The following is a 22,231-nucleotide window of genomic DNA, read 5'->3' on the forward strand; positions in this document are numbered from 1 at the left end:
AGAAATCATTCTGAATACAGACGCCGAGGAAGTAACATCTCTGCTCTGGATGCGCTGAGATGTTACTTCCTCGGCGTCTCTAGTTAGAATGACGGACCCAGGATCCATGTCCTCTTCCTATTCTAAGCCCCTCATCCCTAGGTATGTAGTTATTAGTCCCCTCCCTTTATGAAGTCCCCTGATCACTGGATATATTGTTCTGGCATAATATGTACTGGGCATTATGGTGTGTGGCATGTTGTGTAATGGGCATAACAGTGTGGCATAATGGTGTGCGTAATCCTAGCACAGTGTGTCCAAGTGGGTCTAGCTGGTGCAGTGTGTATAAGTGGAACTATTGTGTGGTGTAATGTAAAACGGTACTATTATGTGGTCATGCCCCTTCCCCACAAAGCCATGTCCTAAATTTTTGACACAGACCTTCGGCGTGCACTGTCCCTGTTTCAGGATTGTCTTTTCTACAATATATCTATTTTGCTTTTTGTTAGTTGGCCAATTAATACTTCCCCCTGACCCACAATAACCACAGTGAGGGGTGCCCAAATCTATGTTTGCTTACCCCCCAAAAAATAGGCTACAGTTCTTAGAGCTCTGGCCATGCCCCCACAGCAAAAAAAACAAATGGGGATGTAGCCTCGCAGGAGTACCAAGGTAGTAGGTGAACCCCTTTACTTTTGGGCACGTGCCTTCGGCATGCGCAGATGTCCCTTCTCCTCTACTTCCAGTGTTGGGAGGTATGTATGCAACATATTGGACATTGCGGTGTGTGGCATTTTGTGTCTGGGGCATTGCGGTGTGTGGCATGATGTGTAAAGGGCATTTTTTGGTTATTATGCAGATTTTTTTTATTTTAGTAGCTCTTCGGGCGGTTTATTTTGTTGCTAGTAGCTCCCGCCCCAAAAAAGGTTGGAGACCACTGCACTAGAGGATATCATGAACAATTTCATTCAGAAAGGGGCTGCTGATCGATATCCTTCCCATTATATTCTAGTGTGCGCCATCCGACAATTGTGCACCGTTTGCAGATTGCCTGAGTCCGCCTGGGGTCCAATGGTTGCACTGTGCACATTTCTACACATGTGCATACGCTGGGTGCGTGCGCCCAGGAGAGCGTACCGGGGGCGGAGAGGGGCGGCGGGCGGCCCCATTAGTATGGGAGTTATGCTAATGAGTCCATGATGCGGGTGCGGGCAGATGACATCACCAGATGTCAGCTGCCCGCCCTTTTCCTTCCCAGTGTGCACGCATATGTAAGGGTGCTCAGAGCAACCTTACATATGTGTGCACCTTCCACATCTTTCGATGATCGGTGACCATCGAAAGATGTGAGTGGATGCCTTGGGCCTGCGAATGGTTGTTAGAGTGTGGTAGGACTCGCAAGGCTGCAAATTCGATTATTGGACAACAGATTATTGGACAACAGACTATTGGACAACAGACTATTGGACAGCTTACACACTAGTTTTTAAAACGTACAAAGAAAACCCATAAACCTACTAAAATAGCATTTTCTAGACATCTAAAACATTTAATAGAAAATGTTGCCTATGTTGTATATTTGCCAGGTGATAAGATTTACAAGGCATTGCTATTTCTGTCCATTGCATGCTACATGTGTTGCACACAAGAGTTGTCTACAGGCCGTACCCAGCATTCCTCCTGGGCCTTCCCGCCTCCCCCTCCCTGTCACAACTGATTTAATCAGCTGATCTCTACATACATTATGTCTCGGGGGACACATAATATCACCAGTCCAGCACCCTACATAATGCAGCTCTGTATCACACAGGCCATTCACCCACTCCTCATCCATAGGAGACAGTAAAGTCAGTGATGAGGAACACAAGTTGCTGCTGCTCCAAACAATTCTCCGGAACGGTGCAGCCACCCACATGGCAGACTGTTCTTCCCACACCCTAGACGAGCGCAGGAATATCTGGGTTGCTATACTATAATTCTGGGGGTTGAGCCCAGCTAACCATGGATCATCCAAAGGAAGAGTTCTATTGATAATGAGCGGATGGATTGTGCCAAACCCTTGTAAAGTCATGGGAAAGGGTTTCTATCAATGCTTATAGCAAACATCGATGTTATGTGGTTGATGTACAGTGAGGGAATCCATTGATAGTGGAAGGCCATTGATGTTTGTGTGCCAATGTTCTAGCAGTGTTAACCTATGGGATAAAGAGTTTGCTTAGGCTTTGCTCTGACGCAGGCACCTGAGGCAGTGCTGGCCATGATGCTGGCCATGACCAAGCTGTGGTCATCCTCAGTGTGCGCTGTCTGTTGTCCTCATGCCTTCCAGTGGCATGTAGTGGTCTCGTCGACACTCATAATGTCGGCAAGACATAGCTTGACACCAAAATGCCAACGTCGGGTAGTTGACAGTATAGTTGTAAACGTCATGCATCTGTGCTTTTTTTGCCGACATGTGCGGTATTTTATGCCCTACCATCCTCTAGGGCTTGGAGGGAGAATAAAATAGTGTGCCAAGCGTAGTGACCTAATGACCTTGTCAACTTAACGCCATGTTGACCTTTTGAGTGTGTCGCCCTACTGCATGTCGACCTTTCTGTGGTTGACTTAACGATGCACACCCGTTGTCAATAATTTCTCCTCTATAATCCCCTATGTAAGTCAGCACACGTCTTGTTTCCTTTACACATGCATGGAGGGGCAGTCTGTGAGTGCGAGGACCAATAGGAGACTGTGGCTTGTGATTTGTCATTCCACTCAAATCTCTCCCCCTACTCCTCCCTCTCTGCCACCTCTCACCCCTGATTTCCAGTAACCTTGTCAGCACTGGTGGCATGTAACTGCTAACTGGTAATGGCATTACATGTCACATATTAATAAGCATTATAAAAGGTCGGACCGCCCAAATATAATAAATCATTTACAAGCTCTTCTTCAGAGGGTGATTCCATTGTATTAAGATGATTTAAACTGAGTACCTGACAAGCGGATTAGGTGTTTGGCATCTGTGCTGCCCCTGTGGCAGCTGATTCTAGCGCCAAATGTAATTAATGGAAGCCTCGTCTTTAATAGGTTATGTACACGCATTCTTTCTGCATTGCTTATGGCACTATGGAACACCTTTACACCATATACTTTCCAATATTTCCCATTTCCATGGTAATGTGCTTGTTAGCAGGGTCTGGCCAAGCGTTTCTCTCTCCTGCCGCCTAATGAGTCTTCCAGAGCAGTAGAGATGAATATCACACATCCCTCAGTAACTCCGGGAAGGTCCAGGGCTTGTTCACTGTGTGATATTATATCTACCGTTCTTTATAGAAACTCCTAATGGCACTGACTGCAATACAGTGATATTTTGTAAAATATTGCTTTTCCAGTTTATTTTATGTTTAGTTTATTGCGTTATGTGGCGCAAGATTTGTACAAATAACGTTTTTATTATGCGATCAATGAGAGGGGATTTTATTCTCACTGGCTTTCATCTTAGCTAGAGCAAGATTCTACTTGTCAGGCTGCAGTGCAGGACTTGTTGTGCTGTGTAGGCCCGTAGCAGCTGGGAAATCGCGGTGTGTCTGCTTTTGGTGGAATAACTGTACATGTGACATGTTACTGCTGCTTCTTTACCTTGCTACTGAATTTGATGACATTTTGGGGAAGAAATATTAAGCCTTGGAGGTAAACTGCCACCCAATCAGCTTCTATCCGTCATTTTGCAACACAGCCTGCAACATGACAGTCAGGGTGAGATTTAATAGGATGAGAGATTCAGAAAGTGGGAGATTTGGTAAGAAATCTCCAGGGTTTTTTTAAAGCGGCAATCATTTACACTGCTAAATCAGTTAAATCTTGCAGTGTAAATGATTGCCACTTTAAAAAAACTGGAGATTTCTCACCAAGGGGGAGATTCTTTACCGCATTTCTGTATGCTGTACTGTCCCTCCGCAGAGACAGCGCTGCGGAGGGAATCGTCAGCAAAAGCTAGCGATTCCCTGCAGAAGCCTATGGGCTTCTTACCGCAGCGCTTTTTGAGGGATCCGTCACGGATCCCTCCCAGCATGCCCTGCGGCCGGCGCCGTCACTCTGCGCATGCGCAGATGGACTCCCGGGTCACAGTCCCGGAAGTCCAGTGCCGGCACCGCATCGCAAGGGACAGCTCTTATCGCAAGAGCTGTCCCTTGCGTTAATAACCGCATATGTTACAACATATGCCGTTATTAATAATGCGATGTCCAGCGAAGGGGGGCGGCGAATTTTACAACATCCCGCCCCAAATCTCTCACTTTCTGAATCTCTCATCCTATTAAATCTCACCCTCAGGATCTGATTGACTGGTACTTTATTTTTCATTTGGTTGCGATTGCGCTGGGGAGATCGGGGCTGCAGATGTTCTATATATATCCAGATCCTTTATGTTGCTGACAATTTGCAGGATTCACCTTGGATTACATGCATTCTTGCAAACTGTGTTATGACACTGCACCGGTCGTCTATAGGTCACTCTCGGAGCAGATTGCTCCCATCATTGGCTCATAGTTTCTGTCTGAGCTGCTGGGATACTGAACTCCTCTTCCTTCCTCACAGCTACAGCTGTTGGTGTAAAGGAAGCGGACTCACTGTTTATTTACATACATGCATAATGGAAGTTCCGAATTTCTCCAGCTCTGTTTACGTAGTGCTGCAGTGCTTCTTGTCCTACTGTAAGGAAATATTCTAAAAAATAGATAGTGGGTATGTGTTCATTATGTCAGCATGGCTTTATGGGAGACATGACCCGGGGCAACAGCGGAGGCCACCTATTTAATGCTGCTGTTTCCGACAGCTTTGAAGGTGGATTCCAACAAAACAGTTTTATCGGAAACGGCCACGGATTGTGGAATTCACGACCGTTTTTCGACAACCCGCAGCCGTTTTCACCGACACACCCACATTCCTACACTCGACAGACAGAACATTGAATTCCGCGTGTCGAGTTTCAGTCGAGCGGAGCGAAATAGACCTGGGATTACGACTTTCGTAATCCCAGGCTTATTTCGCTCCGCTCGACTGAAACTCGAATTGAATACCGCCCTATGTGTGACTACATATGTGATTTTAGAAGTCTCTCCAAGATTACTAAATGCACGAAAGTGCTTTGGCCTGTCTGCGGTCTGTATTCCTGGTAAGAGATGGATTCTCATCTTATCAGCTCATTATGAGAGGAAAAAGATAATCACACGTTGCACACTTGACAGGGATGGCGTGAGGAACAGAAACCCGTGTACAGTATCACTCAGCACCTCCAAAGCAGTTTATTTCAGGAATACTGTACTTTATTCTGACGCAGGAGCGCCTGCCGGCAAACACATAGAGAATGGCTGAGTATCGCCATGTCTGATGAAGCAACTTTGTAGCAACATACATTGCTTATCATTTGCCAGTGTCCTTTTAGACCATAGTAAAAGAATGACAACGAATAGCTGCATCTAAATGACCATTTTTAATTTTTTTGTACAGTCCGGTGTTATAAAATCGACATGTTAGTTTAATCACAGCTATATTCACTAGAGCAGGCATGTCCAAACTGTGGCCCTCCAGCTGTTGTGAAACTACACATCCCAGCATGCCTTGCCATAGTTTCAGTATTCCCTAATAGCAAAACTGTGGTAAGGCATGATGGGACATGTAGTTTCAGAACAGCTGGAGGGCCATCATTTGGACATGCCTGCACTAGAGTGATAATAACCACGTGTAGGTGTCCACAGGTTGATATAAATATGTTCATATAAAAGTTTACAAGAATTTTACTGAAAATTGTTTGATGAGGATCACTATGCCATGACTAGTGACCTACATAACAATGTGATCACGCACAGCAAAGCGCTTCAGATGTTCAGGTTGTGATTTTTGCACTTTTTGCAATTGTATCGATAAAGTTGTTTGAATGTCTTCTTGCTAAACCATGGCAGGAGTCCAACCAGCTTTATCAATACATTTACACTTTATTCAGTCAAGGTTTTCAAGTGTGTGATGCTTAGCTACAGACAGTGACCATGTGGGAAAGCCGTGGGTATAAATGCAGAGGTGTGCGGGTAATCTAATTTAAAAAATAAACCGAACAAAAGGTTACCTGGAGTTCTGTAAAGTTTCAGTGGATATTGTTTTGCATCCAGAACATTTTCTCTCCAGTTTTTTGCTTTGCTTTTCATCTTAATGAATCGTCTCTAATCTCAGGCGAAGGTCCCTTTCAGTTTCTACACAAATACACGTCTGATAGCTTTGAGGTATCATTTACTGTGGTACAGTGAAGGCGGCTTCCTTACAGCTGACATTTCCAAGCTCCTATTATTAGCTTTGCTCTGGGAGGTCTGCAGAGAACGTTCCAAGAGCGAGATCCCTGTGATTAGACAGAGGCACAGAGATGCCGCATGGGTCAGATATCTTTTTATAACACAGGGATTCAAGCATCATGTTCTGCGTAACACTTATAAATGATTACTTTAAAGTGCAGTTTGGCGGAAGCTATTGGAAACGAGCATGTTATTGGGGAATGTCTACTCTGTAATACTAGTTCCCTACCACGTCTACTGTGCCTAGCTATTAGCAGGCTGGGCAATAAGCGGCCCTGTAGCTGTTGTTCAACTACACATCCCAACATGCCCTGCAACAGTTTCGGCATGGCCAAATGGTAAAACTGGGACAAAGCATGCTGGGATGTGTAGTCCTGGTTGTCACAACACCGGTACTCCTGTGTAGTCATGGTTGTGTGCAGGGAGAAAGGGGGCAGCATGAGTGCGGCAGTCTGGCCCCGCTGATGTCACCAATTTGGTGGAGCCTGGCACCTAGGGGGTACTGGGCCTCCCCCAAGCTCTCTAATCAATGGGAGTAGACGGCATCTATTCTCATAGTGGCAGGGACAGTTATATGTATGGGCATGCATAGGAATGTGCACATTGAGTGTTAGGGCACCCCCTAATGCTGTGCCCACCATTATGAACACCTCTCTGCCACTAGCAATACCAGCAATACCTTTGACGGTGCACCCCCTAAATAAAATGTGCTGCTCATGCCTATGTGCGTAAGCATACAGGTCCTATGGTGCACAAAGTAGACCGGCATCCCATTATCAATGATCGACCGTCTGATGCCATTTTGGGGCTGATAGGGGGCGGCGACACCTCCGTTTAGGGGCAGGGAAGAGTGCAGGGATTTCCATCGTCAGACATCCATGCCACAGTGTGTACAGGTGCTATGACAACCATGAAAGAACAAAGCAGCGTTCACCCGGCACTTTACCGATCATTTTTCTTTCTTTCAAAGTTTAACTTCAAAGTTGGAAGCAATAAAGGTCTAATTGCCAAACCCGTGGTTAAACACTTGTTTAAGGGTTCTAAGTTATTTCACAGGCTAAAATACTTTGGCTCAGTATCCCACCTAGCGTCATTCCGATCCACCTGTTCACATTGCGCCTCTCATTTGGCAGCTATACCAAATTTCTATACTAAAAGTAATATTTAAAACTAATTAAATCAATAACCTCTTTGGCTGCAGATGTAATTAAACCCTATTATACGTTTTACTGTTGTCCTGAAGCCAAGAAATGCTGCATGTACGACACAGTAATAGCTGTATTTTCCATGAAACACCTATGGATTCTGTAAGGTTTGCTTTCCGCTGAGATATTAGGTGATCCGAAGCTGTTTGGGAACTTAACGGGCTAAAAGTTTTACTTTTTAATCCTGCTTGGCTGGGATTCTGACCCTTGGAATTGTACTTTACAGTGGTGTCTTGGCAGCGTGACTGTTTAATGATAGTAACAGTTTTGGAAACTATGTCGTTTATTGGTTGCTAGATAGATAGGTCAGAGTTCTTGCCATTGTTTTATGCCTCTCTGACGTTCAGGGGGAAATGTATAAAGCTTTGGTTAAGGGATAAAGCGGAGACTTTGCACACAGCACAACCAGTCACTTATACAGTATCGCGATTTACATGCGATTGCTGTAATCAATTGCATGAAAAGCATCTTAATTGCATGTGATTGACAGCAGGTCCAATGCTCCGCACCAGAGCCCGCAAGTTGCACCAGCACGGCCAGCTGTACCACTAGGCAGCTATAGGCAGCTGTCTAAGGCGCCGGGATCTGGGGGGGGCGCCACCAAGTCTGCCTAAAAAAAAATCAAGCATGTCTGTGACGATGCTTGTTGTACTTAATGCAGGTGACGGCTGTGGAACTTCTAAGAACTCACCTCCATACTTTCTCTTGAGGCATACTTCACTACTTTGCTGCCCGCTCTTCCTTGTACTCTGTTGTGGGTGGCAAAGGGGAGGGTGCTGGGGGCCTCTAGTGGACTTACACACCTTCCTGGGGGGCTGGGAGGATCAATTTTTGGGAGCCTCCCTGCCATTCCAGAGTGTAAGGCAGTATGCCTTAAGGGATTGGAAAATGGTTATTGGTGACAGTATGGGGGGGGGGGGGGGGGGGGGGGGCGGGAAGGGGAGTAGGTTGAAGTTTTGCCTAGGGTGCAAAAATGTTTACTACAAAACAAGTGTTTATACTTTATATCCGCACTATTTGTAAGTATTTTGTCACTTGTCAGATGCTGTCACATTTCAGACCACGTCCTGCCATTTGGATTCTGTAAATATCCCAATCTACAGTATTCTGAATGTTATAATAGGGCAGACTCACAGGTGAACGATCATTGCACCGCTGCTTTGTCTTTGTTTGCAGCAGCACTGCCGGCTTTTGTGAATCGCTGCTGCATCCGAGGGTCAACTATGTGACCATCAGACATCTGAGTAACCCCGGAGCCTTATACATTTTGCCCCCTCTAAGCAATATTGTTTATAATATTGCTTAGTGTGTATGCTGTCAAGGATGCGGGCTTCTCCTGCATGTACAGACGGCGGAGCACATCATTAAGATTTTAGCAGTGCTACAGTATCATCCTGTCTGATCCGGGATACAGTGGAGACGATCCATAGATAGACTAAATGATTTGAGATCACCAACACCTCACACTAACCAACAACCTTAGCATAGTAGTAATCACGCTTTCATAAATCATGGTGCACTAGAGAATCATCATGGTTTCCCCTAGGCCAAAAAATTTTTATAGCAAAATTCTGTAAGTTGTGCTAAGCCAGGGGCGGCCAAACCGGTCCTATAGATCTACCACCAGTTCATGATTTCCAGGCCACCTGCGGATCTGAAGAATGTGTCGGTTAGAATGATTGCAGCCCATGCTTGAAAATGTGACCGTTAGTAATGACTGCACCTATGCCCCAGCTAGGCGTTCTGGAAAACATGACCTGCTATTATATTTGGAGGACTGGTTTGGAAAGCTCAGTGCTAACCTATTATCAATAGGGTAAGTTATGTGATGGGTCACAGGGTTGTGTTTTGGTTTATCCACGTATTTTATGATTGCCAGTCACTAGCACTGGTTTTACCTCTCACCTGGACAATATATAATTTCATCATATAACATTCCGTGGCTTCCCAGCCGGTTCCCAGCAGCACCCAGTTGAGGACCACTGCCTCAGTACCTAGATGTACTATGGAGTAGGGCTATGTTGTAGATGGAGGGTCTGGCACCTGCTGATTATAGACTATATATAATAAACTTATGTTCCCAAGATGTTGTTCTTCACCAGACTGTCATTTATTTATTTACAGTGTCTTACATAGTGCAGCAGATTCTGTTGCGCTTTACAAATGTTGACAGTGATGAAACAAACTGGGTAACAACAGACAGCCATGGAGGTAGGAGGGCTAGTGAATATATAGAAGCAGGTGTTGTGTAGGCTCGTACAAGGCTATCCTATAATAAATGAATACTTTGTGTTGCTGTCCTTCAACCATTCATAATACCATTCATTGTTACTGGATTAGGGATACAGGTCCATGGGAATGGAATCGCTCTGTCCTTGCACTTGGTGACAAATGTGCTTATGATATATTAGTTGGATTTACAGGTTGACAAACTTGGAGCCTTTAGATCCGTAGCCAATTCAGGTTAGCCATGGATTCCGAAATGTTTGGCCGGTGAGGTCATGCGTGTCCGAGAGTGGGCTCAGCATGGAAGAAATGTGCCCAGAACCAGACACCAAAGTACGCGTGTGGGTGTCTGTAGCTGATGTTACAGCTGTGGTTACCAGTAAAGCAAGCAGTGTGGTGGTTTATAGCCGGCGATATCAGTGTAGTATTCTGCGCACTTGGTGACACTAGATGTGCAGGGAGCAGAGGTTTGCACAGGTTTCAGGGAGATGTCGGGTGCAGTAAGTATGTTCCTTATAATTATACAACAGAGGGGCCAATTCAGCCCTGTCTCCAATAGTGGGGGTGTGGGCATGTGCGTAGTCGCTCATGCGCATGTGCAGATACATATGTACAGCGCTGACGTTAACATTTTGTATGACCCAATTTGTGCCCCGCTCTTGCTCAAATTCCCAGGCACAATTGCCGCCTCTACTGTGATCACGCATATACCTGTAATAATAGCTACTGCCACTGTCTTGCACACAGAAACAATCACTGCAGTCATCTATCTCAGGTCCACTGAGTTATTATTACCAGGTTTTCTATAGCGCACACATATTGCGCAGCGCTTTACAGAGGATAGTTCAACATTCACATCAGTCCCTGCCCCAGGGGAGCTTACAATCTATATTTCCTACTACTTGTACACGCACACACAGACATTCTAGGGTTAATTTGTTGGGAGCCAAGTAGCCTACCAGTATATTTTTGGATTGTGGGAGGAAACCGGAGTACCCGGAGGAAACCCACGCAAACACGGGGAGAATATACAAACTCTGCAGTTAGGGCCATGGTGGGAATGAAATACATGACATCAGCGCTGTGAGGCAGTAATGCTAACCATTACACGGTCTGTAGAACCCGCTTATGTTTAACCGTCAGGACATCAGGAACACCGGTTGCAACATTGAACTTGGGAGCAAAGCTATAGTGGCTCAGAATGTACAACCAGTATAACTGCTAATGATATTGCATTTGGCGGCTCAGACATGCCTAGAAAATGCTTGCGATGCTCCTGCGTTTTAGTAGCGACCCCTCTTTACCTGACAGTTGCTCCCTACCTGGCACTTATACCCCTTTTACACCGCCACAAAAAAATGTGTTTTTCCCTCTTGGACCCGGTCACCCCGTGTCCATTTATACGGGATCTTTACCCAGGTCCTGACCAGGGTGGAACATGGAAAGGACCTGGGTAGAGGGTAGTGTAAACGGGTATGCAGGGACGTCCGACCCGGCTCCCGTTTACAGCAATGGGGGAGCCCCACCTCCGGACTGCAGCGTGTCCTGCAGTCAGTATGGAGGTTGGGTGGGGGGGGGTGCACACAGCACACGCTGCTGTCTGCTGTACTGTGCAGACAGCAGCGGAGGCAGGGGGAAGGTGTATGGATGCCTGTGTATCCATTCACCTCGCAGACCGGGCGGATCGCGCTTGCCCCCAGCACGACGATCAGCGGTCCCGGTGGGGTGATCGGCGGTCCAAGCGCTTGGAGATGATATGTAAATGGTGCAAATCCTGGATCCGACCTGGCTTTTAACCATGTTCCAAATACCAGGTTGGATCTTGGATTTTGGTGTAAAAGGGGTATCACTCTAACGATGCTGTAAGTCTTCATTGAGCCTCAATCACTGTGCTTGTGCCGTGTGACTGCTGCATGTGCCTGGTGCATAACAAATTGCTCACCTGTTCTCTCAAGGGGCCTGATTCAGACTCTTTGCATGTTACATTTGCCTCACCTGCGATGATTTTGTCCATCTGCAAAAATTGCAGCCTTGCTTACAGACCTGAATCAGGCCCAAGGTCTCTGATCAGCACTCACTTATATTTGTATGCAAATGCAGTTGTGATTCTCTAGGTTACGGGACTCCAAATGTTAGCAAGTGAAGCTCTCCTCCAGGAATGAAACTCACTTATTTACGTCTTACATTATATTATATAAAGACGAGGAACATCAGAGCCAAGGGTCGGTCTTTGGCTACGCAGCCTGGACACAGCAGTAGCGGATTAGACACCATGGGCCAAATGTAATAGGGTGAGGGTTTCAGAAAGTGAGAGATTTGGGAGAGTTTTCCCATGTTTTTTAAAGCAGCAATCAATTACACTGCAAAACCAGGTTGATTTTGCCATGTAATTGATTGCTGCTTTAAAAAACATGGGAAAACTCTCCCCAAATCTCTCACTTTCTGAAACTCTCACCCTATTACATTTGGCTCCATGTTTTTGTATGCTTGTGCTCCCAGCCGTCAGCAGATACATGCTGCAAAAACAGCCATTCTGCACATAGCCCTTTGTGCTTTACCTGATTGTTTTTAAGCATATTATTGTTATTTTCCAGGACCTCATGCAAGATACTATGATATAAACACATACTTGCCTACCTGACCCTCTCCTTCAGGGAGAAAATGCTCTGTTCCTGGACTTCCCTGGTAATGTATGATTGCCAGCACCTGTGGTGAAACGCCTTTACCTAACTCCCCACAGGTGATGGCAATCATACATTACCAGGGAAGTCCAGGAACAGAGCATTTTCTCCCTGAAGGAGAGGGTCAGGTAGGCGAGTATGTATAAACAACTTGATCACACAACTCTGTTCCCTGTAATGCTGCGGTACTGCTCCCTGGACTGTTGCACCCTGACTAATTATAGTTATCTCCAGCTCTTTAAATTTAGAACAACTTACAGTAGCAGAGCCATTCAGTGCTGTCATTGCAGCAGCTGTGCACATACACAACAAGGGAGGAGATGGAGGCCATCCGCTTCCACACACACGTGCTACTTGAAGAATGTCCTTTGCACTGTGACCATCTTGTTGGATTTAATTAGCTGATCGTTGATCTTTTGTAGCTGTTAAATTGATTTACATATGTTTACAGTATATATATATATATATATATATATATATATATATACATACATACATACATACATACATACATATACTCTATAGGCCTTTCACGCTATTGCATTAAACCGGGAAGCTCATTGATTACAAAGGTTCTTTATGTATATAATAAAATAAAAGGCAAACACCGCTCCTCACGTCTATGGGGGAATTTCAAGTGTTGTTGTGCTGACGGCCACTAGATTGCGCCAGACGGAGTTGATCAAGTGTTGCTCGGTTTAGGCGCGCACAGCCGCCAGCGTTGACATTACTGTGATGATGTTCCATTATTTTGTAGGGCTGGTAACTAGTAAATATATAATATCCACATCTGCCATCCTAAATCATGGTTGCCTACCTGACCCTCATCCATGAGGGAGAAAATGCTCTGTTCCTGGACGTCCCTGGTATTGTATGATTGCCATCACCTGTGGGGAGCTAGGTTATTGATAAGAAAGGTGTCACCACAGGTGATGGCAATCAGACATTACCAGGGATGTCCAGGAATAGAGCATTTTCTCCCTGAAGGAAAGGGTCAGGTAGGCAACCCTGTAATAAAGTAGCAGGCGGTATTTCAGATGGACATACACCAAATAGCTAACAGCCACCACCATGATCTCAGCCTGTCATATGTTACAGCAGCTGCGTGCTGGTCCAGCTGCCCGTCTGTCTCCAATGCCTGATCTCTGATCAGTGTGTTCCTGTACAAACACAGATATATACATTGTACTCATTTGTTGCGTTACCCACCTTCTGGCAATTATTAGTATTATTTATTATTGTTGTTGTTATTATTATTGTAGCTAAACTGTTAAACCCCAAAGGATCAAAGATTTTATGCAGCATATGCAACGTTTAGGTAACATCAGTTGTTGAATTAAAGTATTTAATGACTTCTTCTAGACTCATCACAAACCGTGATACACTACTAAATTGACCCTTCCACAGCCGTAAGGCTAAGCTGGGACTGATTTATAATACATTGCAGAAACAAACAACATTGTCATTTGTGTATACACGGCCCCTGCTCTGTTTTGGACTATGGATGTACCCCTCTGCAGCCTGAACATTTCCTGTTACCTAGAAGACTGTAAACCAATCCCACAGTTTTTCTACTGAACTGACCAGAGTTGTACAAAATAGAGAAACCTTTTTTTTCTTATTCCTTCCTGTTCAAGATTAAATGAAATATTGACAATAAGGGACTTATTCACCATATGACAATCCACATGCATTTGAGCCAGCTCTAAAGACTGGTGAAATCAGATGAATCATTGTGTAAAGTGGTAAGGGGCTTTCAAATAGTGCTGATTTTTCACCTAGGTGCAAAATCTACACTTTTCTCCATTTTTTCAGGGCTCTTGGGGATTCTCCCAATTGAATTGGAGATCTGATTTCTCACCTTTGGAATTGGCGAAAACACCTGGATCAGCAAATTAGTCGGTTTTCACTTTGCCGTTGAAACTGCAGAAGTTTCTGATGCTTTTTGAGGCAATTTCCATTAATGCCTTTTCGCTCCGAAAAAAAAGAAATGAAAAGGCATTGGCGGAAAAAAGCCTTCGATACCGATAAAAACGTGGCAATTGAATAGTCAGGGTTTGATTTGCTCCAGAACTAATTGAATACCCCCCATAGAATTTTATGGACGATAAGAACTGACCCATCTAGTCTGTCCCTAAACTTGATATAACCTGCAACTCTATGACACACCCTAAAGCCCCGTACACACGGGGGCGATATGGGCTGAAATCGCTGGAAATATGGTCGCAGGCGACCATATTGCCAGTGATGGGAGTGTGCCCCGGCAATAAATCGCTGGGTGCGCGCTCCCGTTTTCAGCCCCGTTCTAATCGCTGCGACCATCTGATTACCTCTGTGGCACCGCCGGCAGAGGTTCCCTTTAATCAGCGACCATCTCTGGTCGCTGATGAAAAGGAGAAACTGAGCAATATATCTCCCCCGTGTGTACGGGGCTTTAGAACACATAGCTTATGTATGAATGGCTGGGTGTGGTATAAATCACCGACAGTCGGGATTCCGACAGTCATTACTCAGACTTTGGAATCCCGACTGCACAGCAGGGTGAGCGCAATGAAGCCCCATGCGGGCTCGCTGCGGGCAAGGTGGCGTGCTGCGCTCGGCACCTATTTTATTCTCCCTCTATGGGGGTTGTGGACCCCCACGAGGGAGCAGTCGGGATTCCGACGTCGGAGTATTGACTGTCGAATCCCGACTGTCGGGGAGCCGTCTGGCACCCGAATGGCCAATTGTAGCTCTGGTACACCCCACCCATGCAGCTGCAAGTAGAGATATGACTGAGGAGCGTTTGATTGTTAATCGCCCATAAAGATGGAGCATAGCTGAAAGTCAGGAGTTATCTGCAAAACTGTGTTGCTTGCTGGGTTAACTGTTGAGAAAAAAAAAAACGTGCAGAACACTTTCCTGCTCTTAGCAAACAATATCAGTGCATCTGTACATCTATGTTGTAGACTATTCATTTTGAGATAACCTGCAAGCAGCCCATGTACATGTTTATTGGTAAAAAGGAAAAAAAAACAAGCTCTGCAGTTCCTGGGCAGGGATGGGGAAACTTTGCCCCTCCAGTCGTTGTTGAACTACACATCCCAGCATGCCCTGCTACAGTCTTAGCATGTCCAAATAGCAAAACTGTAGCAGGGAATTTTGGGATACTTAGTTCAACAACAGCTGGAGGGCCAAAGGTTCCCCATGCCTGTTCTAGGGTAACTCTCCCTCACCATAACTAATAATTAGTGGTTTACAACCTTTTAAATAAAAACAATGTGAAATATAGTAGCTGTTTAATCCCCTGAAATGGGGTGTCCACTTGTTACCTGGTTTGCTCTGTATGATGAAGCTAATACTTCCACCTTTGTTTCCCTACAGGTGTACATCATAAAGGTAACCTGGTCAGATTCCACATCACAGGTCATCTATAGAAGATACAGCAAATTCTTTGACCTTCAGGTACATTTGTCAGTAACGTTTAATGCTGCAGGACAGTGAGTCCTCTGTGCGTGGAATTACAAATGGAAATGTTTTGCTCTGATTTATCAGTTTATTACCGGGTTTCTCATTAGGGTGTGGGTTGTTAGGTCTACACCAACTAGGTCGACACCGCTAGGTCGACCGACAGCAATGTCAACATGGGTCTAGGTCAACGTGTGTCTAGGTCGACATGGGTCTAGGTCGACAGGACATTAGATTGACACAAGCATTAGGTCGACATGGGCAAGGTTGACAGTCAAAAGGTCGACATGGGGTTTTTCACAGTTTTTTTACCCGAATGTCGACACATGGCACAGTGTGAAGTGCACCGCATCCCCTCGCATTACTTGCTTCGCTCACAATGCTTCGGGCACACTATTTTATTCTCCCACCATGCCCTAGTGGATGGTAGGGCATGAAATACCGCCCGTCGGCACGTCAGCTCGAAAAACAGTGAAAAACCACATGTCGACATTTTGACTGTCGACCTAGCCCATGTTGACCAAATGCTTGTGTCGACCTAGTGACCTGTCGACATAAACCCATGTCGACCTTGCTGCCTGTCAACCTAGTGGTGTCGACCTAATGCTTGTTGACCTAGTTGTGTAGACCTAATGACCATATCCCTCTCATTACAAGACAAATAAAGAGGAAGGTAATAATGCACCAGTCAATCAGCTCCTGACTATCATTTTTTAAACCAAGCCTGTAACATGGCAGTTAGGAGCTGATTGGCTGGTGCATTATAACCTTCCACTTTATCACTTCACCAGGCTTAATACGTCTGCTCTAATATGTCTTAGGAGTCCTGAATGTAGAGATGGGGTTAAAGAGCGATAGAGAACTCTACACCCACAGACATCGCTAACTGTTTCCTCTACAAACACGGACTAATGCCTGGCTTTATAGGAGCGCGGCTGAGGATTGTGTGGGCTTTTGTTAACACGTTTAGAACCCTATATCCATTTTCTGGGGCATGTTACTTGGGTCTCCTGGCCTTTCCTGGTACATTTGAAAAAGTTCTCATCAGGCCAAGCCTGTCAATGGAGTCAGTGTTGTGGACAGGAAACGTCTGAGTATTGGAGAATGAGCCCTTGAAAGCTGCTATTGATAAGTAAATGGGTGCCTAGCGTCAATGGAAGGCACCCACCGCTTTAATGTTCTGTCCCGGACCATATTAAGAGAAGTTAATTAAGGATTATGGATTTAACCCCTCTTTTGCCACTGTGTTTGCTTCACTAGAGCCACTGGCTGTTGTGTTGTAAAACAACATAGTGAATGAGATCTGAGCATGTGTCTGCTGTGCAGGACCGAGCACACTGTAATGGAGAATATGAGGATAGGAGTAGGCTTTATCTTTCTATGGGATATGCAGGGAATAAGGGGAAGACGGGAGCAGGGATTCAGCAGGAGAGTGTGGGCTGTAGATGGGGTATGGGTCATAGGGTCGACAAGGGGAAGTTCGATATGCTTTGTGCCGACAGGGTCATTAGGTCGACACATACATTAGTCAACATGAGCAAGGACCACAGTCAAAAGGTCGACGTGAGGTTTTTCACTCCCCCCCCCCCCCCCCCCCAAAAAAAATGCCGACACAGTCGACATGGGCACTACAAAAGTGCACCCTGTCCCCTTGGCACACTATTTTATTCTCCCACCAGCTAAAAAAAAAAAAAGCTTGAAAAGTGATAAAATGGAGAATGATAAAGTACCAACAAATCAGCTCCTAACTGTCATGTCAGTGGCTGTGTTTGGAAAATGAAGACTCTCCATTTTATCACTTTCGTGGCTTAGTACATCTCACCCTGTCTGTTCTCCCCTTGTTTATGTAGACTACCTCCGGCTACTCCTGGTTTCCTCCCATACTCCCAATACAAGTGGCAGATCATTTGGCTGCTGATGTATGTGTTTCCATGTGGTAGGGAATATAGAGTGTAAGCAGGGCAGCAGAGAGCCTGGACGGGCCCAGGTACATTTAAGGGGGCATGGCCTAATCACGGGTGGCATGGTCATGCACCCATAGAATAAAATACAAAAATAAATAGCACTTTAAGCACCTTCCTGGCATGTGCTGGGTTGAGAAGAGCTGCTGTAGCTGCTGCTGCCAGGTAACGGGGGCCCCCCTGGGCCCCTCCATACCTGGGCCCGGGTAATTAGTACCCCCCTCTCTCGGCACCACTGAGTGTAAGCTGTACTGGGACAAGGACTGATGCATATGACTGAACATTCTCCGTCAGGGCACATGTTAGTAAAAAACACTGTTAGTAAGGGGCACTGTGAAGGAATTGGCTTTAGGATGCCTATAAGGATAAACTCATTTCCCTGCACTGCTCATTAGAACCAGAGCCCAGACTGGCCAGGGGAGGGGTCAGGCCACACCCTCTGCAGCATATCACCCCAGTATTTGAACAGGGTGCGGCCGGCACCCACATGCTTGCCCACGCCCCCAAGTTCCAGGCCTCGGCAGTACTCTCGGCTGCCCTGCATGGAACTACTTGTTTGACCTGCATAGTTCTGCAAGACTCATCCTTAATTTTGAAAATAACATGCCTTAAACAGCAGGCAAATAGCTGGGATGGTTGGGGCTTGTTTAACAAGACATTAGATAGTTCCAGTCATTGTTTTGTAAATAAGCATTTCACCATCAGACATGTTGTAATGGCAATTTGTTATTGCAAAGTGTAATATTATATAGTCCTGCTTAAACCTGCAAATTACATGTGCTCTGCATTTATTCTTCCTTACATACACTTGTATGCCTGAGAATCTGATCTGTGCGTCTCCAGGAGAGGCATCTAGTCTGCAGAGAAGGCTCTGTGACATCACACTTAGGGGTACATTTACTAAAGTGTGAAAGGAGAAAAGTCTTAACCTATGAGTTTCTGAAATTACTGAATCTCAAATGGGAATAGAGTAATATTATCATCCTCTACTTTCACCCGTTGGAATTACTATTCCACACAATAGCAGAACAGGTGTTGACGGGTGCAGCCCCCACAGTACAAGCCTCTTGTTGTTAAGAATGAAATATGAACCCAGGAATTTGCTGAAAAACCCGGGTTTTTCTTGGGTGTGAAAGGGTCAACATGGATCTTAAATCCCGGCACTCCGACCCTGCTCTTGACCAGGGTCGGAGTGCTGGGATTTAAGACCCGTGTTGACCCTTTCACACCACAGAAAAACCCAGGTTTTTCAGAAAATTCTTGACTTTAACCCGATAATTTGCAGGTGGTGTGAATTATTGTCAGGCTCCATCTCCATCTGGCAAAATGACCCGGCACTCAAAAATGCTCGGTAATTGCTGAGTGGCCGGTGTGAAAGGTTATAAATTCAATGGAGGTAAAATGCAAATGTGCCCACACAGTGACCAATCAGCTGTTGGCGTTTTACAGAGTGTTATAGATAAATCAGGCATGTCCAGCTGTTGTGAAACTGCAAGTCCCATCATGCCTTGCCACAGTTTTGCTATTAGGGAATGCTAAAACTATGGCAAGGCATGCTGGGATGTGTAGTTTCACAACATCTGGAAGGGCCACAGTTTGGACATGCCTGAGATAAATGAAAGCTAACAGCTTATTGGTTTATCACTCTGGAAGCTTTGATGCATTTCCCCTTAGTTCTCTGCCAGGACTGTAGCCATGTTGTCTGAGGTAAAAAATGTGTCCGTTCTCTCTATTCTGATTTACTTTATAATACTTGTCAGTAGAACTGGATATCCCCAATTGCGACCACATTAACAGTCTCCTGTGAGCCCAGCCAGTGCCTTAGCATAATATGTGAGGCAGACATTTTTTTTTATATGTTCTTGCTGTCTTCATTTCCCTACTGCACACCCAACCAATCAGCTGCTCTGTATAAATATATATTATGCAAATCATAGATGTTACTTCAGTGCTGATTGGTTGCCATGGGCAACTTCTCCACTGGCTCACTTCTCCTCCCTTCTCACTGCTTTATACATCTGCTCCACACTTTTGCACGAGCCTGTCTGCCAGCATGTGCCATAAATCAGTAGATGCTTTATGGATTACGTGACAAAAGCAAAATGGTTTGGTGTCTTCTTTCAGTGCAGTGATGTGCTAAGGAGGGTAGACCTCTTATAATGAATGACCTAGCATGTTCACTCTTTTATTTTATTATAAAGATCAGTAAGCCGCTAATAACCCACATATCTACACATGCTGTCCAGCGCTAATTCCCATAACCATAATATAACAAAGTCCTATTTCTGGCGCCTTGAGAATAATTACCAGAGCACACACATCTCACAGACGGCGCTTTAGTCTTGTAACTGTAGTCCCTGCACTCATAATCTCACGCTTTCCCTATTCCTATTCCCTTTTTTAACGTCTGAGTATGCCCGTCATTCTCCTATTTCAGCCCTCTGCAGTAGGCTGAAATGTTACCGTCTCCAGCAGAGAAAGTATTACTGACAGCTTGTCAGACTCGGAGATGCACTGTACGGATTGGTGGATTAATTCACAAGGGGTGGGACCATTATTGCCTGAACAAATGGCTGAAGTCTCAGAGTTTCAAGATTCCACAGTTAAATGTTCCATTGATGTAACTGAATATTGCTACCATGGTGTGTCCTGGGGGAATTTTTTAACTTTTTTTTTCTTGTGCGTGATCATAGTATTCAATATATATTATAGGAAACGAATGGTAACATGGTTTGTACTGACGTTTGCACTCCACAAAATATGTGAGTGAAAAATAGTCCTGCACAAAGCCCATGATTTGCTTACTTCCTGTCCTGAATAAGAGATATAACATTTACATGGGCCCATTATTCACCGCTGTTCCCACTGGAATCCGCATAATAAGTTGACAGTGTTTAGGTCAAAACCATATGGCGGACATGCATTCGATTAACAGGTAGAAAAGATTGACATACTGTACAAAAGGTCGAAGGGCACAAAAAGGTCGTCAGGCTCAAAATGTCGACGTAAGAATGTGATAAAATGGTGAGTGATAAACAACCAACCAATCAGCGCCTACCTGTCATTTTTCGAACCCAGCCTTTAGCATCACAGGCTGAAGCTGATTGGCTGGTTGTTTATCACTCTTCATTTTATCCTTTATGAAGCTTTAGCATTCCCTAGCAAAACTGTGGCATGATGGGACTTGTAGTTTCACAACAGCTGGAGCGTCATAGTTTGGACATTCCTGACAGTATGATGCCATACTACTCGGTACCGCAGAACCTGCTTTGGATGTTATGACTCAAATAAAGTAACTGATCCTCTGAGCCCAAGAGCGAGATCCGGATTTATATATGCTATTATTTCTTCTGTTTTGGAAACTTTTGCTGCCTTGAGAAGAAGTGAATGTAAGTGAGAATTGCTCCAGAAATCCTATCTGACTTCCTGAGACATGTTGGCTGTGTAATTGTTACCCTGAGAGCCGCGTTAAGTCGAGTATCATGCTGCTTTCCCACTGCAGACCCGTTTTAGTTTACAGGTAATCTTAAATGGTATTTAGCATTCCCACTGCTGCAGATTACAGTTTCAAATGCCATTTAAGTACCATTCCCATTGCAGGTAAAACGTTTTAGCTCTTCAAAACGTTTAGTGCCTGTGACAATGGGTCAGGCCTGTCTTTCCTTGTTGATAGATATATATATATATATATATATATATATATATAGATATATATATATAGATCTATGTCTATATATATATATATATATATATATATATAGATCTATGTCTATATATATATATATATATATATATATATATATATATAGATCTATGTCTATATATATATATATATATATATATATATATTATATATATATATATATATATATAGATCTGTATAGATATATATATATATATGTCTATATATATATATATATATATATATAGATCTATATAGATATATATCTATATAGATCTATATATATATAGATAGATATATATCTATCAACAAGGATAGACAGGCAGCTTGGAGGGGGTAGAGGGGGGAAGCTGTCCCCGGGTGCTGTGGGGGTAGAGGGGGGAAGCTGTCCCCATGTGCTGCGGGAGGAGGGGGGTCCCTGCTGCTGCTGAGGGGAGAGGGGGTACCTGTCAGCCTGACACGGCGCTGCCGCTGCTGTATCTCCCCCCCGGCGGCCGGTCCTTGCGGCGTATGTACAGTCAGTGTCGGCGGTCCCTCTGGCGCAGGGGAAATAAGTACTATTTCCCCTGCGCCAGAGGGACCGCCGACACTGACTGTACATCCGCCGCAAGAACCGGCCGCCGGGGGGGAGATACAGCAGCGGCAGCGGCCGCCGGGAGGGAGATACAGCAGCGGCAGCGCCGTGTCAGGCTGACAGGTACCCCCTCTCCCCTCAGCAGCAGCAGGG

General features: G+C 45.0%; 1 protein-coding gene across 7 annotated transcripts in view; it reads left to right on the forward strand.

Moving 5' to 3' along the window:
• Positions 1–22,231, forward strand: part of SH3PXD2A (SH3 and PX domains 2A) — a 296,381-nt gene that overhangs the window by 50,585 nt on the left and 223,565 nt on the right. For 6 of the 7 annotated variants that reach the window (XM_083149276.1, XM_083149277.1, XM_083149279.1 and 3 more), the window contains exon 2: positions 15,778–15,858. In XM_083149276.1, coding sequence (XP_083005402.1) covers positions 15,778–15,858 — 81 coding nt within the window. Of the gene's footprint in view, positions 1–13,395; positions 13,413–15,777; positions 15,859–22,231 lie in introns of those variants that run through there. The other variant, XM_083149284.1, reaches the window with a different exon arrangement.

The sequence above is a fragment of the Crinia signifera genome, chromosome 6 (assembly GCF_055691185.1).
Source record: "Crinia signifera chromosome 6, ASM5569118v1, whole genome shotgun sequence".
NCBI classification, from domain to species: Eukaryota; Metazoa; Chordata; class Amphibia; order Anura; family Myobatrachidae; genus Crinia; species Crinia signifera.